Source organism: Pseudochaenichthys georgianus, unplaced genomic scaffold (genome assembly GCF_902827115.2).
Source record: "Pseudochaenichthys georgianus unplaced genomic scaffold, fPseGeo1.2 scaffold_1316_arrow_ctg1, whole genome shotgun sequence".
Lineage (NCBI taxonomy): Eukaryota > Metazoa > Chordata > Actinopteri > Perciformes > Channichthyidae > Pseudochaenichthys > Pseudochaenichthys georgianus.
In genome coordinates, this window is record NW_027262207.1 from 17915 (window position 1) to 35969 (window position 18055).

Here is an 18055-nt window from a genome sequence, read left to right on the forward strand (position 1 = left end):
TAATTCATCTCTACAGTATATCTAAGAAGCAAAAGACTACATTTTCTGCAATTTTTTGCCCAAAAAAACACTTAAAGGAATAATTATCTAAGTAATCTGTGACTTAAATAGTTGGCGATTATTTTTCTTTCTATGTAATAATGGATACATATATAAATCAGCTTTTAAATGTAGGCTGTTTTGCTTTACACAGTTTGCCCCCCCCCCCCCCCCCAACAGCTCTTTCTGTTTACACCAAAAATAAACTTGCTTAGGAATTCAAAATTACTATTTTTTACTACCTACAAACTGAATGCATGTAATGGTGTCTGTCAGAGGGCCGTTACTGTCATATAAAGTGTTACTGTTACTTACAGCCCTCCGGACCAGTAGGGTTATCTACTGCTGACACACACACACACACACACACACACACACACACACACACACACACACACACACACACACACACACACACACACACACACACACACCACACACACACACACACACACACACACACACACACACACACACACACACACACACACACACACACACACACACACACACACACACACACACACACACACACACACACACACACACACACACACACACACACACACACACACACACACACACACACACACACGTTAATGTAGGAGAAGATCTCCACTTCCTGGAATAGTGCACTTTTTAATTAAAGGCCCTCAGAACACATTCAATATTTCTCTTCTTCCTCTAGTGGCTGCTTGTTTCACCTGTCACCAATAACTTACATAACAATCCTAGTAAAGCGTTAATCATTCATATTACAGTATTCTGGGGCAAAGTACACCACAGGCTTAATAACAGGCCCTTTATCAGACTTGGTGAACAGATTAGAACCAGGTACACAACACATGAAGAAAGAAAATGCAGATTGTCAGGTCCTGGCCGTTCATCAATCAGTTTATATACTCAATTCTTTCTCACTGTAAGATGGTGTAATATTAAAGTGCCTTGCTGACACTTTAGTGCAACACCACTTTTATTATGCTGCCACCTTCTGGTGCAGAAACCGAATGGCTTCATATAAACGTAACCTTTGCGTTGTCTTTCTCTCAGCTACTTTAGTCCTGTCTATAAAGTGTATAAATCATAACCCAAATCTTGGATACACCTTTTTAGCTGTTCATATTATTGTAAATAAACCTAATGTACACATAAAATTAACATTTTGGAGTTTAAAACACTCCATTTTTGACTATAGTTATAATCAGAAATATCCCTGATGTCAAATGTTAGCCATGAATCTATTTTGATAAAATATAAATGCAACAGTCCCATCATTCAATGCAAATAGTGATAATAAATGTTGTTGCGTAGAACATTGCATGAAACTATGTGATTTTTGTGGCAATTAGATGAAATAACCACATTTCTTTTACAAGAAAACATTTAGAGACGGGTCAAATTTGACGCAAAGACAACAGAAGGGTAAAAAAAAGAATCTAATCTCTCTGAACACACTTGGACTGAATGTTTAAAAGTCAGAATATTACTAAAGAAATCTGAAAAGGAGGCAGTTTCTGGTTACTTAAAAGGCTCAACAAATTTCCATTGACACATATTTAGTAAAACATTTGGTTAAGAAATGTTTGTGGAAATAGTAAATCCTGAGTTTAGTTTAGTTTTCTTTTGTTGTGTGTTTTTAACCACTATTGCCTTGCATGTCAATAGTTTTGGTTTTTGAGGTATGGAAGCCAATTTCTGCCAATGTGATGAAAATAAACCCTGCAAGTAGGCCTGTCGCAATAATCAATAAATTGACTTATCGTACGATAAATAAAAATGGACTCGATAACTTTTCTGAGCTCGATAAATTGCCATTTACATGCGTGTTTGTTTACATAAGGATGTGACCAGTATTTTAGCCAGGCGCACTGTGAGGGGCGGGGCTCACACACAGCCCATGACACAGCCAGGTCAGGACACTCCGCGTGCAGCAGTGTAGCAGCCAAATTAATAATATAGAGATAAGCAGGAGACAACGTGTGACTTACTCGAGGGGAATTTGAAGTTAAATGGAAGTGGTTGCAAAACCTAATACCACATCTCCGGTGTGGGAATATTTTGGATTTAAGCCAAATCAACGAGGCGAACCTACGGACTTGAATGAGCCGAATAACCCTAACCCTAAAAAGGTAGCAACAAAAGCTAGCAATACGACCAACCTTAAACTGCACCTGAAACACAACCACCCCATTCCGTTTTCCTAGCTGGGAGCAAACACGGCAGGTAGAGATGGAGAGCCCCCACCTTCCCGACAGTTTGCAATCAAAGATGCATTTGCCCGACAATGCAAACATGTTGGTGTTCCTTGCTCGAAATCTTTGAAATACAGATTTGGATATGGCCTGTTGAGGCATCTGGGTCTTTGTATGGACAGTGGACTGAACACTTGACTGTTGTTTTAAGGAGGTTTTTTTTGCTTGTGAGACAATGTGTGCTCATATTTATTTATATATATATATATATATGAGAGAGAGAGCTCTGTTTTCCAGCCTGAGTCTATTTAATTGATTGTTATGGTTATGTGTGATTTCAATTAATTTGTTATAATTAAATGTATTTGCTTTATTTATTATATATAATTTATATATTTGAATATTATTTCACATTTCATTTGCAATGTTGAATGTTCAATAAACATTTCTGTTTGAAAGGATGTACTTGAATTATTATTATATATTATCATTATGTTAGTGGTCTAAAATGGTCTTACAACAGTGCCGACAATATTATCGTTTATTGCAATAATCTCCGGAAAAATGTATCGTCTAACACAATTAATTATCGTGACAGGCCTACCTGCAAGTTTTTATAATGAGAAACTTCTCTGGTCATTATCTCAAAATGAGTTTTCTTGTTATTTTTTAGATACTGTCATTACTTTTACAAATAAAGTTATTATTTTTGACTTACAGGAATTCTTACCTTTAATTTCATCATATTGTTGTTCTGCATAAAAGGTACTTTCTAGATGCTGAAAAATGTATTTCTTAAAACATGTAAATATTATATTAATTAATATTGTTTTGTTGATTTACTAAATGTAAGTGTTTGCTCCGTAAAATAATTCCTGTGTAATTACAGTTTTTTCTTTTTAATGCCATTGCCTGAAATGTTATGATGATCCATTTGTGCTTGTGTATTGATTGCATTCAAAAACTGTTAAAACGCAGAAACACATTGTATGTTGTAAACTCATTGTTTATCCTTAAACATACAGTTTAATGCTATTATAAAAGAAGTCCACATTTCCAGGCTTCTGCTTATGTTTTAGTGTGAAATCACTGATAATGTTCCCAACACCCTTTACTGCACCACAGGAAGTAAAAACGTTTTCTAAAACCACTATAAAAAAAAAAATCATATAAGAAAGTTAATGCTCATTATTACACAGCTCAGTTGAAGACTTGATTCTGATTGGTCAATTTGGACATTCTAGAGGTTAATCTTTCTGCTAACAGACCTTCGCTCAGGACGACGCTGTCAATCCGCGGAAAGAAGTTCGGTCATTTTAATGTTGTTAATCGAACAAGGCTCTGGCAGTGTTTTAAGACAATGGACATAGAAAATGGAAAAGAAAATACGGCATCCAAGAGATCTACTCTCTTGGATGCCGTATTTTCTTTTCGGTAAAAATAAGTAATACCTGGTTTTTAGACTCTGATTGTAGTTAAGAACGCTCTATCTTTTTTTAGGAAAGTAGAAGTCTTTGGTCAGCATTGAGACGATGCAGGGGATCTGCTTCTTCCCGCTGTACCCCGGCAAGTTGGAGGAGGACTCAAAGTGCAGCGCCACCTTTCGGTTGACTCGGGTCATGATCTGCATGAGCTCCAGCTCTCCGCTGAATCTCTGCAGCATCTCACACAGAGACTGCATGAACCAGGAGCCGTTGCTTTGGTTCCTCCATGAGTAGTAGCCTGAAGGACAGTGTGAACACTCTGATTACAAGGCTCACACACACTGTAGTGCCAAATTCAGCTTTATACAGGTATCAGACAGTGTGTATTTTCATGAAAATAACGCATAAAGGCAGGAAATTATAGCAGGACAAGAAGTATTTAACTATGACGGCGTATAATGGCCATTGTAGGAAATGTTATTAATAATAATTATAGCGCCAGGTGATACAAAAATAAAAGGAGACGATTAAAGTTGTACATTCATGAGAGCAGAACTTGAATATTTTTTCACGTGTTGTTTTCTTCTAAATAGTTTAATTCACAGCTATGTTTCTACAAAGTCCATACAATTACGATGGTATGGAGTTTTTGTGATAAAATCTGAATTATTTCCTATATGTTTTATTTTTTTTTACCATATCCTATATTACATCCTATGTATTTTTTAGACTTAAATCATTGAAAATCTGAGTTTTCTCTCATAATATTACCCCCCCCCCCTCCAACATATATACATTATTTGAAATAAAATGGCCCTTATACTCCATTTGACTTTTCTAACACTTCTGCTTGAAGTTACCTGGAGCAGTGGAATAAGCATAAAGGAAGTCTGCCTCCACTGGAATCCTCTTAGATGATTGGGCATCCACACTGTCCTCCTCAATGCAGGATCCCTCATCCAGGCCCGACCCACGGCACGCCTGCAGAGGACAGGGGTCACAGCTGCATATGTTACCATTAATAGATGTACATTAAGTGTGATGGTGTTTCATGGTGCTACAGAAGCTCTGTAAACACTGCATGTGGTTTACAGATGCTATAACAACCAGTGTTTTTATTTACTTAGTTTTCCTTCATCAGGTAAGACAGTGGAATACTTGACGTCAGAGAAATCAGCAGAAGACAGACAGGAACTAAAGCTCTGGCAGTGTTTCAAGACTGGTGATGGAAAAGAAAATGTGAACAGACTTGGACAGTTACAGAAAACCTTGTTCAGTGCTGCTGATCATTTTCTCTTATCGGAAGCAATACGGTATTTTTGATATCAATAAAATCATTAAAAAAAATCATTATTTTGAGGCGATTTTCAAAACCCTCTGCTCCGCGTCTTGATCCTGCTCAACCGGTCAGTGTTATGTTTTCATTAATGACTGGCTCGCGCACATTATCCCTTACTTAGAACTTTAAAAAAAGGGAAAACCACATTTGGTGTGGATTTTCAATCCACAGTTTGAAAAACAGAACTTCCTTGTTCTCTTTGCTTGGATTGCAAACTATCTACGTTTTGAACAGCTGAATCTTGTTATATAATTGCAGAGTGCAGATATGAGAGGGATACATTTTACAGTGTTTTGGTTGACTTGGATATTTAGCCTGTTTTTATTCGGCCAATAGGGACGATCCTGATACTAAACCAAGGAGAAAATTCTGCTGTAATGAATGTCAGCAGGGGCAGTTTTTGTTGCAGCCTTTTCCCAATACAACCCCCCGAGAGAGAGCCTCGTTTGCATTATTTTTGCATGAACAGCTAGTGAGGATTCCTTCTTTGAAATCCCAAAGATAAACTGGAAAACTTTTCTTTGTTAGCCAAATAACTTAGTGAATTTAAATGTATATTTTATTGTTAAAGGTTAAAATGGAAAAAGTAAGCTGTACTGAGCTTTTATAGAGTGGTACAGGTATGATATATTTTAGGATGCCGACCAGGAAGTTAGAATCGCACAAGTTCGCTAGACTAAAATACAATGGGATCTTCCATTCGCTTTTAAGATATTGCAGAGACTAAGCTCTGTGGCAAACTAGCTTTCATAAGACTTCTTTTAGCAGGTTAATCTCCATATCTTTACCCAACTTTTATGTTTTTGAAGCCTAAATGCAATCACCAGAAGTAAGAAGTCAGACCACAGTCACATGAGGTCACGTCCACATTGCTAAGTTAAAGGCAGCTAATGTTCGGCGTGATGATGTTTCGTAGTTTCATTTAGCCAATTTTTGGCATGAATGGTGCTTTAATAAGACAAAGAGCTACAGATATGCACAAATGGGCTATTTGTTGATTTAAAAAATGCATCTTGTTAGCTAAAGACGTTATTCAAGATGTTTGTGTTTATTTTTTTACCTGTGTGTAGGCATAACTTATTAACCCCGGCTATAAAAAAAAATGTATGTCAAATCATTGTCAGTATTGCTAGCATTTCACCGACTTATGTGGCAAGAGACGGTACCGGTAAAACAGGTTTGTGTCACTTTGTTTATTTCTCACCTGTATGAAGAAGAGCTTGGGTTTCCCCACCAGACCCCTACAGCGATCTCCTTTAAAGTGCTTTATCAGTTCCTCAAGCTGTTCACAGCCGTCGATACCGTATATCACCCCGTCATCTCCGTGACTCAGCAACACACAAGCAAATGATGCATTTTGACTGTGGTCCGCCTTGGATGCTAGAGGCACAAGCGAGAAAAAACAAGACAAGAGTAAACTTGTCAGATTTTGATTTCACACAGTGGTAGTTTGGAATGAATGAAACACTGGTTTCTGTTACCATTACACAACAGTTGTTTCATCTCCTTCACGGTCTGATCATTGGCAAACTGGACCTTATAACCCATCTCAGAGAAGGTCTTCATGGCAGCAGCAGCATCTAAATCCGTCCCGTTACGAGCAGTCATCCCTAGAGAGACACAAACACAAGTAGAGCAGTCCAGGGACGGGATTACTTTGATATGAAATTAACATTTTCAACTCATACTAAAAGTGTGGACAGCTAATATTTAGGGGTGCTCCGAACGATCGACCACCGATCCTCCGCCGATACTCACTCTCTGCCGATCGATCGGTGCTCTCTAAAGGCCGCTACACACCAACCTGAGACCAAAGAACGCGTACCGAAGGCGTCCCGACTTTTACGTCCGCTACGTCGCCTGCGTCGGCTACGCTGCCTGCCTATGCCGCCCGCCTACGAACACACCGCAAAGACTTCAGTCGACGAGTGGCAATAACTGTCCTTACCAGCAGGCAGCGGTAGTGTGTATTCGTCATTCAAAAGAGGCAACAGCCAATCAGAGTGATTTCTTTGGCCGACTTTCTTTGGCGGGAGGTGTGAAAATGTGCCGTAAAGCAACGGCGGTGCGGGACACACCAACCTAAGTAGGGCGCCGCAAATGCCCGACTGCCTCTGATAGCGGTATGCAACGTGTGTGAAGCAGAAATCCTGCAGCTCCACCCGCTGTGACGGACCGGTGAGCGTAGCAACACACACACTAAGAGTTAGACCTAATACACTTCGCTATTTTATCTACCTCTGGAACAAGCTAAACTAGTTATAAATATGTTTATTCTTCACTGTCGTGTCACTCATTACTGGATCAGTGAGCTGCATGAGATACTGACAGGCTGTCATGAGAGGGAGAGAGGGGGAGAGAGAGGGAGAGAGGAAAAGAGAGCGCTTCTGCTCATTTCCCCCTGTGTTATTATCCAAAGTTGATGTAAACTTGAATAATGTACTTCATTTGAATGTAATAATTATGTTGGTTGTTGTTTGTGGAAACGCCAGTGAATGAGCCCCATTAACTGAGTTTTAAACACAGGCCCGGTTCTACAGGGGTGCATAAGGGTGCTCTCAAAGTGCACCAGATTGATGCTTTTAACTTACATTTTTTTTTTTTAAATCTTCAGGGGGGGCATGCCCCCCCTAGAGAAGGTGAGGACCCCCCTAGAGGGGGGTTAGAGTTAGGTCCACTCCCCACTTATAAAAATAGCACTTTACCACTGCACCCTCTCTAATCTCAGATGCACCCTGAGTCGTTTTGTTCTGGAACCGGGCCTGTTTAAATATCACTTTAAATGTAAGATCTCCATAGGCCCCGCCCACTTGATCGGATCGGCGATCGGCCGATACTGATTCTGGCCCCAAAATTGGCGATTGGAGCATCCCTACTAATATTAGAGTTTTACTTTGTAGACCTAAGAGAATATAGTTTATGCTGCCTACATTTCTTTGTTCTCTGTTATAGAAGCTTTGAGATCCATGTTTGTGAAATATAAAAGGTTTTGCTGTTTGCCGGGTGAGAGAAAAGGAACTTTGAAAAACAATTATGGGGAATATGGCGGTATATACGGTAAATATAAAGTAAAGTAATTTGGGCAAAAATGGAAACGAGTGAAGCTGGAAATACATAGCTGGAAAAGGATGTGTAAGAACCGTAACACTAGAAATTAAAACTGCGGTCACAGACGTGCACAGTTGTGGGCTGGCCTTCGTGTCCGAGCGCCTGTCGGGGAGGGTCGCCGGTCGTTCCGGCGTCAAGCAGACGCTTGCGAGTCCTCCGAAATGAGCAGTTTGTCATTTCTCAAGTGTTCAAGTCCAAGGGGTGTTTCTCAATCGCTAGTAAAGCTGCTCCAGAGCCACTATTTCAAGTATACTACGTCATCGAGTGCCGCCGAAGTACTGTTCCAATGTCCAGCATACTTGGAATTCTACCGAGCTTGGTGTACTTCGTTTGGAGAAATTTCGAGGCTGCACATGTGTAGACTCCATGGTCTTAAAATCCCCACAATGCTTTGCGCACGGACCAATTTCCCCAAATCTGTGGCGGAAAATGTAAAGCGGGGCTTCTTATGTGATGCACACCTGCACACTTGCTAGCCTGTTCCACTCTTTGTTTTCCGAATGCCAGGAAGTATTCTTGCTTCCCTTCTGAAGCAAGACGCTCGGAAGACATGTGCTACCAAGCAAGCGTACTCAAGATTGAGAAACACCCCTGGACTCCTGGGTCCTCCGGCACCGACCCGGAAAACGGATGTGGGCGCGCCGCCTCGAAGGAAAACAAATGTCTCCAAAGGCTCGTCGAAGAACGATTATCGCGGAGGCTGTCTGGAGGAGCAGTAACCGTGGTGCAGTGGGTTGTGTGTTGGTGTTCGGATCAGGGGGTCAGAGGTTCAAACCCCACTGCAGTCAATATGTCGTTGTGTCTCTGGGCAAGACACTTCAACCCAAATGGCTCCTGTGGGGATTGCCCACAGTATTGAGTATGTAAGTCGCTTTGGATAAAAGCGTCTAACAAGTGACATGTAATGTAATGTAACCAAGGACACACTAATTTAGAGGAGAGAGGAGTCTCTCTGGAGGAGCTATAACTGAGGGTACACTGATGTAGAGGAGAGAGAGAGGAGAGAGGAGGCTCTCTGGAGGAGCTTTAACCGAGGGTACACTGATGTATCCTCCCTGTGTGTGTGTGTGTGTGTGTGTGTGTGTGTGTGTGTGTGTGTGTGTGTGTGTGTGTGTGTGTGTGTGTGTGTGTGTGTGTGTGTGTGTGTGTGTGTGTGTGTGTGTGTGTGTGTGTGTGTGTGTGTGTGTGTGGTGTGTGTGTGTGTGTGTGTGTGTGTGTGTGTGTGTGTGTGTGTGTGTGTGTGTGTGTGTGTGTGTGTGTGTGTGTGTGTGTGTGTGTGTGTGTGTGTGTGTGTGTGTGTGTGTGTGTGTGTGCTGAACTTCTTCCTCCCGACTGTACTTTCTTCAGCTCCCCCCGTACCACCGGTCGTGGTGGGGGTATAGCTTCAGTGTTTAGAGCTAATCTCCAATGCCGTTTGCTTCACCCAGTAACTAGCTTTGAGTTGCAGCTTTTTGAATTGAATCCAGCCTCGCCTATACAATAATGATTTCATAACTGACTTTTCTGACTTTTTGTCTGGGATCATGGTGAAATATGATTGTGTTTTCATCTGCGGAGACTTTAATGTCCATGTGTGCTGCGAGTCTAAACCTCTGGTTAGGGATTTAAAAAAATAAATAAATCTTGATCCCTCCATTCTCGCAAATTTCAGGCCCATCTCCCAGCTACCCTTTTTATCTAAAGCCCTGGAGCGAGTAGTCTACGCCCAGCTGCAGTCATTTTTAACCATGCATGGTATCCATGAAAAATGTCAGTCTGGCTTTAAACCTATGCATAGTACTGAAACAGCACTTTTAAGAGTTTTTAATGATCTGCTCTTAGCCGCCGATTCAGGCAGCCCAGCTGCTGTTAGATTTAACTGCTGCCTTTGACACTGTGGACCATAGTATCCTGTTGTCACGGCTTGAACAGTCCGCAGGCATTACAGGTTATGCCCTTGCATGGTTCAGGTCTTATTTGACGGACCGTAGCTTCTCAATGCAGTTAGGTGTCTTCTCCTCTGCCAAAGCCCCTCTTAGCAAGGCTCGATTCTGGGCCCCATCATTTTCCCATTGTACATACTGCCCCTAGGTTCAATTCTCACAAAACATAATATCCCCTTCCATTGTTATGCTGATAATGTACAGATTTATCTGCCTCTCAATCAAAATGCCAACTCACTACAGCAGTTGAAGGACTGCTTAACAGAGATTAAATTCTGGCTGAGCCAAAACTTCCTTACCCTCAAGAGCAAGACCGAGGTCATCTTTTTTGGACCCCAACCAATAGTCTCCCCGGTTGATATTTTGGGCTCCCTCAATAAAAATATCCTCCCCTCTGTTATGAACCTTGGAGTGACCTTTAACAGCGCCTTTAAATTTGATAAGCAGGTTAGTATTGTAGTCAAGACCTGCTTTTTCAAAATACGACTATTGGCTAAGACCAAGTCGTTTTTATCTTTTAAAGACCTAGAAAGGGTTATTAACGCCTTTGTTACCTCGAGACTGGATTACTGCAATGCTCTGTATGTGGGTATGGACCAGGCCTCAATTAGACGCCTTCGGCTAGTTCAGAATGCAGCTGCACGTCTTCTCACTGGCCATAAAAAGCGCAACCATGTCACCCCAATTCTGGCTTCATTGCACTAGCTTCCAGTTCGGTTCAGAATAGATTTTAAACTCCTTTTATTTGTTTTTAAAGCCCTAAATGGGCTGGCTCCTGCCGATATAGCCGAACTTCTCCATCGCTACACCCCAGGCAGAGCCTTAAGGTCGGCTGATCAGCTGCTGTTGATAGTGCCTAAGACCAGGCTTAAAACCCGAGGACATCGAGCTTTTGCAGCGGCTGGCCCTAGGCTCTGGAATACTTTCCCCTCCATGTGAGGTCGGCCCAGACCCTGGGGTTTTTTAAATCAACACTTAAAACTCACTTTTTCTCTCTGGCTTTTGTTTAATTATCTATTTATTCATTTATTTAGTTATTCATTTAGTTCTTTATTTTAATATTTATAACATAACATAGGATTTCATAAAGTATTTTTTAAATAGTTTATACATTATTCGAATATAGGAATAGTAGATAGGATTACTTAAAATATAGTACCTTATATTTCATCTTTTTTCCCTTTAGACCCTTGCGGTTTATTCTTAAAAACCCTTGCCCTTACCCACCCCCCCATTTTCCCTCTGCTGGTCTATGGCCTTGTAGAGGGTAACGGGGTACAGAGTCGCTTAGATAAGCGGGGGAGTGCATCTGACGAAGAGATAGGTTGTTGTGCTCCCTATCTCTGTTTCTTATCCTATATATAATAGAACTGCTCGGGTCTTGATAGATTGAGTGGGGAAGTTCATGAGATCTTTCTAGAGGGTTATCAAGAATAACTTTTATCCAATGACCTTTTCCCTCTCTGTCTGTGTCTGTGTATTCTCTTGTTCCGATTAAACCAGCCAAATCTTTTTTCTTGTATTGTATCTATATCTACGCCGGGATCCGGAGTCGAGGCTGATCCTTTTGCTGTAGTCCTGTGTCTTGGATCCTCTATCCTGAGTTCTGGATTAAGTCGTGGACTTCGGGTCGTGGATGAACCTGTCTCTGCGGTCCTGCCTTGGGTCTTGTCATGCTGCTTCCCTGATGGCTTCCACAGGATTGTAGCTGACATCCTCGTGGATTCATCTTCTTATTACAGACACATGCATTTCCTAACATTCGGTCTATATGCTGTAAATTGTATTATCTCTTCGATTTACACACGGCATCGATTGCACGTCTGTCCGTCCTGGGAGAGGGATCCCTCCTCTGTTGCTCTCCCTGAGGTTTCTCCCATTTTTTTCCCTTAAACTGTGGGTTTTCTCCGGAAGTTTTTCCTTGTACGATGTGAGGGTCTAAGGATAGAGGGTGTCGTTTTTCTCATACTGATATTCTGAACAATCTGTGCTGTTGTATTTGCTGTAAAGTGTCTCTACTGTAGGCTTTTTTATTATATGTACAGCACTTTGGCTCGACCAAAAATCGTTTATAAATGTGCTATATAAATAAAACTTGATTTGATTTGATTTATGAAGAATAAGAATTCTATGCAGAACAATAGGTCTTTGCACACTTCGTGCTCAGGCCCTAATGATTGTTCTCAGGGACATTTTAGCAGCCATTTTGTTTTGTTTTACTGGTTTGAGTCTTTTGTGTTCCCATATGATGCAAATAAAATAATCAAATGTGAGAAAGTACGGTATGTTCCTTTTAAACATTTCTTATGTAATGTACATTACGTAATGTACTGTATTCTGTTGTGTACCATTTCTGTGATGTACATTTTTTGTCTGTTCTAAATGTACCTTAGAGGGATATTTTTCAAGTTTTTAATACTCTTAATACTTAATAATAATAATTTAATACTGAGTGGACAAATATGCTTTATGAAAATTTTTGTTTATTATCATTTGAACAATGACAAATATTGTCATGAATATTAAACAACAACCTCTGAACATTACAAATATTCGCCTCAATTCAACCTGGAACCTCTCTCATACAATACAATAATACAATACAAAGTGTGTGTGCGTGTGCGTGTGCGTGTGCGTGTGTGTGGAGAGAGACACTGTGATGGATCGTTGGAGCTATGTGCAACTCAAGGCATATGCTCGAACGGGAGCTGCCTGGACGCTGCAATCATGTTGCGCGCACTATCTGTGCCGAGTGTGCTGACTTTTCGTACAATGTCCCACTGTCTGGCTACCTGCATAAAGTCAAGTGCTCAGCGCAGTTGTCGGCGAAATGTCGCTCCTCTGTTTTCATTGAAACAGCTCCTTATATCCGTTAGCGCAGCTAGCTAGCAACAGATGCTAACAACAACAATACAAGTAAGGTGTGCGCGTTCTCTCTCTCTCGCTCGCTCGTGCCACACATACACACACCCTCCCGGTCCTCCCGATGGCCAGCCCGGGCCTGCCGGTGAGCGTGGAAGTGTGGTCTGCCGCAAGCGGGCGGCAGGAGCGGGGCTGTCAGCATCAGCTTGTAGATGGTATTTTAAACTACTCTGAAACTACGGGGCGGCCGAGGACAAAAAATACACATGCGTTAATCGCGTTAAAATAATTAGTGGCGTTAATGCTTATTAACGCATTAACTTGACAGCCCTAATAATTACATATAACATGATAGAAGGAAAATGCTTTTTTCCACATTTGTTTAAGTCACAAACAAATGTAATGTAAATTATAAAATGGTTCACTTGATTTTTTCTTTGTCTTTCTTGCCTCTAAGGGCTTCCGCAGTCTTTTGTCTAATTGTGTGTAATTAACAGAAAATGGCCAAACACTAACTAATTTGACATTTTAGTAAATTACTAAAGGTGATGATGTGACAGGGTGGAGGCTTTCAATAATTTCTTTTTTTTTATATAAATATACGGAGGGGGAGATTTGGTACAAGTCCATCAGAGAAGACCTTTTGTATACTTATTTTATGTTTGTTGTGTACATTATTAAAGATGCAGAACATTGAATGCAAGTGACTATACAATGAAAAAGACCTTTGTGTTTTGTAGAAAGGGTGTATCTACCTGTGCTTGGGTGGAAGTTCTTGTTGTTGATGATCAGACAGGTTCCGATGCAGGGATAGTCCATCTTGTAGCGGTAAGGGTCACTACGGCTGCGGGGGGCAGAGTCAGTTTCCTCAGGAGTCTCACTGCTAGGAGTCTCACTGCTGCATGCAGGCTTTGCACCCAACCTAAAAAGACATACACACACAGTACACACATGAAGACAGGGATGGATAATAAATAGGCCTACCAAACAGAGCCCCATTACCCAAATGATCAGGGCCCTTCTTGGCTTCACCAACAGAATGAAACTAAAAGAGCTACGTACAGAAAAAGACTCAAAATAATCACAAAGCAACTACAGAGAGACAAAGAAACACTTCAAAGACGACTTGAAAGAGTTAAAAAGACGTCAAAGAGACTCAAAACGATTTTAAAACAGACAAAAAATACTTCAGAGACACAAATTAATTGTAACGAGTTACAAAGACTTCGAAGAGAAACAACAGATTTCAAAGAGACAAAAAATACTACAAAGAGACACAAAACGACATCAGAGAGTTACAAGTACGTTACAGAGACACAGAAAGACCTCTGATGCCCCTTTCACACCAGCGCTTTTTCAGCTCCGGCTCGGAGCTGGAGCCTGAAAAGCGCCGTTTTTTCCTGTTCACACCGCAGCGGCGCCGGCTCTTAGCTCCGGAATCGGGTTCACTTCCAGCTCCAAAAAATTGTCGGTCTAGAGGCAAGAGCTTCGGAGCTAAGAGGTGGCGTCGCTTACGTCTCTCTTACGTCGAGGCGTGCAGGAAACTAAACCCACCTCCCCTGAACATGGGTCGACTGTTATGCCTGCCTACAAGCAGTAGTGCTTATAAACACACTTTATAAAGTCAGGCAACACTAACCAGGCTTCGTGTGATTCTGTTTATTTGTACCTTACTTTGACCATCCGTTCACTGTTATCGATCATTGTGGAGAGAGGCAGACGTGTTGTTTTGTTGCAGCTATCGGATGCAAGTAGTCAGTTTAGCTTCGGTTGCTATGCTAACATCACCCGTTTTATACCAGAGAAACTTTCATAACAGCGTTGTGATACCAAACAGCGTCAATTCAGACTGACACACATTCACTTAGGCTAAGGGGAACTGGGGATATGCATCAGCTGCTTGTGTGAGTCGGACAGTGAATACTTTAGAGCGGCCGCTGCAGTGTGAGCTAACCGGGAGCTAACGGGAGAATAAACTCCTGTGGAAGAGCAGCACTGCAGTGGTCGGTAAATGCTGCAGAAATACATTAATAAACAATGAACCACGGCACTCTGGAGCAAAGTATAAGGTTGGAGAAGTCGTTATTCAATTTATTCTGGCTTCGTGTGATTAAAAGCAACACGATCATCGACCCGACGCAGTTGTTGTTGTTGTTGTGAGCGCCGTAATGGCTGCCGTTGGGGAGCAAATCAGCGATGTAAACGGTGACGTCATGACGCAGCAGGGGCAGCTCTGGGGCGCCAGTGGGCGGTGTGAACAGAGCGGCAGCTGAAAAGGGAAACCGGAGCTGAATCAGAAAAGCTCCCGCTCTGAGCTAGAAAGGGAAAAGCGCTGGTGTGAAAGCTGCAAAAGAGACAAAAGATACTTCAGAGAGAAACAAAATCACTTTAAAGAGACTTCAAGGAGAGATAACACAGCTGCAAAGAGACATGAAGGGATTCAAATGTTATTAAAAGGGGAATACAAAAAGTTAAATAAGTCACAAAACGGGAACAAAGAGGCACAATTTTACTATATAGTAAGATAGTCATCAGTGTACAAATATTACCTTTTCCCAAACAATTTTAAGGCGTCCACAGTGTCCTCAGCCCTCTGCAAGTCTCCGTCAGCCATGTTCCTACAGGCACAAATTCAGAGGCAGAGATCAGAAAATAAATACAATGGAAACATACCATTATTAAACAATTAGTATTTTTCTAGCAAATAAGAATGACTACCACACCCCGAAGGAAACTGGATAGATAACATAATTTAGAAATAAAAACTGATAATGAAATTTTGAACATTGTAATTTATTAGAAAAATAAGTGTTTAAAGCAATACAGGTTTTCCCTCCAGGAAATAGTTTAGCCAAGGTAGTAAGTCACCCCATATCGTGGCAGAATTAGCTAAATCTTTCATAAATATTTGGCCTTTTCCGTATGAAATAGCCTCTGCTCGTGTCCCATCCATAAAACAAAAAAGTACATGTTTTATGTAAAGACATCTCCACTCTTCTATAATACACAACAGGAAATATTGCATACAGGGGCGGACTGGCCATTGGGAATACCGGGAGATTTCCCGGTGGGCCGGTACCGGAGTGGGCCGGTCGGACAATTCACTATGTCCAGATAGCCAAAAAGATAACTAGGCTGTTTATGGAAATGTCTTTCCTGTACAATTTGGGTGAAGTCACTTCTTTAAATGCAGCCTTCTGTATGATTTACATTTGACAACTTTTTAAAAAGAAGAAAAAAAGAAAAGACGTTCCTTATTGGGCAGCAGACACTTTTTAAAAAACATATTTGATACAGGAGGTGGTACATTACAAAGGATGGTACATTACACAGGATGGTACATTACACAGAGGCTTTAAACGAAATGTGACTATAAACTCAATTCCAGTGCATAATATAAGGTATATGCAAATGTTACTCAAGTAAAAGTACTTAAGTATAAGCAATGCATCAAAATATACTTAAAGTACCGAAAGTAAAAGTACTCATTATGGAGATTGGCCCATTTTCTTATAATATATATTATATGTGATTTAAGTAGTAAAGGTGCAGCTAGTTTAAATTAGCTTGTGAATGTACTCCAGGTGTAACTAAAGTTTTGTTTACGTGTTGATTATATTTCACATCATTAAACAAAATCTGTAAAGTAACTAAAGGTAATAAATAAATGTAGAGGAATAAAAGTACACGATTTACATCTGAATTGTAGTGGAGTTGAAAGAAGCAAAACACCGAGTCCCTCAAAATTGTATTTAAGTACAGTACTTGAGTACATCTACTTAGTTACTCTACACCACTGGAGCTGATGCATGCTGTAATATATGATATGAATATCGCAATATAATACTGTTAACGTCAGGAGGTAGCTCATAGCGAAACTGCATTGACCAAACAGAGCCAGTCAAAAGCGGGAATGATTAACCGAGTGTTGTAAACCCACTTGAGTCACTGACAAATCATACCGCAGCTCCTGTAAGGGAATATTCATTAAAAAGTGAATATTATATAAACGCTTTATTTCGTCTGAGGAGTGTTGTGTACGGTGTTGTGTACGCTGAAGAAGTGACAGTACATTACATTACAACGGTAATCGTGTTAGAGAGCATGTTTGCTGTAACTAGCTAACGAGCAAGTATACTGGATGCACCAGTGAAACCAAACTTTGAATATCTGTCATAACAGAGGCTACTATGGTTTAACGCACCTGCATTTATTTTAAAAACACCGAATGAATTCACAACTGCCTGCTACTTCAGAATGAACATTAACCTACCTTTTAAGGTGGTACCCGAAAGTTAAGTTTCCCGTAAACAAAAACGCATAGCCTACTACAACCGGTGTTGCAGTATAAATTGAGTCATGACAACTGGCGACATTCTATTATTTTCGTCATAGGAATCCGGGGCGTGTACATTGAGGACCCATTGTGGACTTACCAGGAAATAAACATGTCGATCGCCTCGTTTGTCGTTTACGTTCATCTTTTGCAATATGCCTTCCTACGATCACTTTGCTGCACATTCAGTACTCGTATGTGAGGTTGTGGGTGAGAGGTCGATATCGTTACGCTTACAGGGAGGTATCGAACATTACAAAGTAGGTGACTGTGTGGATGCCTGTTCAAAACATTGCAAACTTGAATAAATCATTTAAATTATATATTTGTTTCCGACTTTCATTTGTACATCGTTCTTAATGTGATGTATAGTAGCTTTGAAAGCTGTCCATACCTTCAGCAGCCTAAAAGTAAAACACAAGTTGTTTATTCACAGCCTGAACGCTCATCGACATGACTAGTTCACTCATGACAAGTTGTGATCAGCTCCGATTAAATTGTGATATAAATTCTGTAGATATTCTCCAGGGAGCACGTTTTTTTATGAAATACCTGTATCCCTCTCATCAGAACACAACTCAACAATACATGAAAATAGCCTTGATGCATAGGAATGAAACACACAAACTATCTTCCGTGGCTATAGTGAAATGTCACAGTAACGGTCAACCACAGAAAAGTAAGTCCAAGTTGGAATACAAGTTGAATATAATACGGTAGTTCTATTATGCCTTTAAATTGGAACCCGGACCCATTTCTACTTTTGGGGAAATTAAGCTTGGGAACGTCATTTAGACTAAATAGACCACCTACACATTTCTGACAAGTAACCC

General features: G+C 40.8%; 1 protein-coding gene across 2 annotated transcripts; it reads right to left on the minus strand.

The window, feature by feature from the left end:
• Positions 1 to 3632: 3632 nt before the first annotated feature.
• LOC117440899 (caspase-3-like) lies at positions 3633 to 17507 on the minus strand. Of its 2 annotated transcripts, none has more exons than XM_034077115.2 (7): positions 17323 to 17507; positions 15436 to 15504; positions 13642 to 13808; positions 6476 to 6604; positions 6199 to 6374; positions 4516 to 4636; positions 3633 to 3953 (listed from the first exon to the last, which is right to left on the minus strand). In XM_034077115.2, exons 1-7 carry the CDS (start codon positions 17334 to 17336, stop codon positions 3718 to 3720), a joined length of 912 nt encoding a protein of 303 aa, XP_033933006.1. In that variant the 5' UTR covers positions 17337 to 17507; the 3' UTR covers positions 3633 to 3717. The 2 variants fall into 2 exon arrangements, with proteins under 2 accessions (XP_033933006.1, XP_033933007.1); XM_034077116.2 differs by lacking the exon at positions 17323 to 17507 and adding an exon at positions 17160 to 17268.
• Between the last annotated feature and the right edge of the window lie 548 nt (positions 17508 to 18055).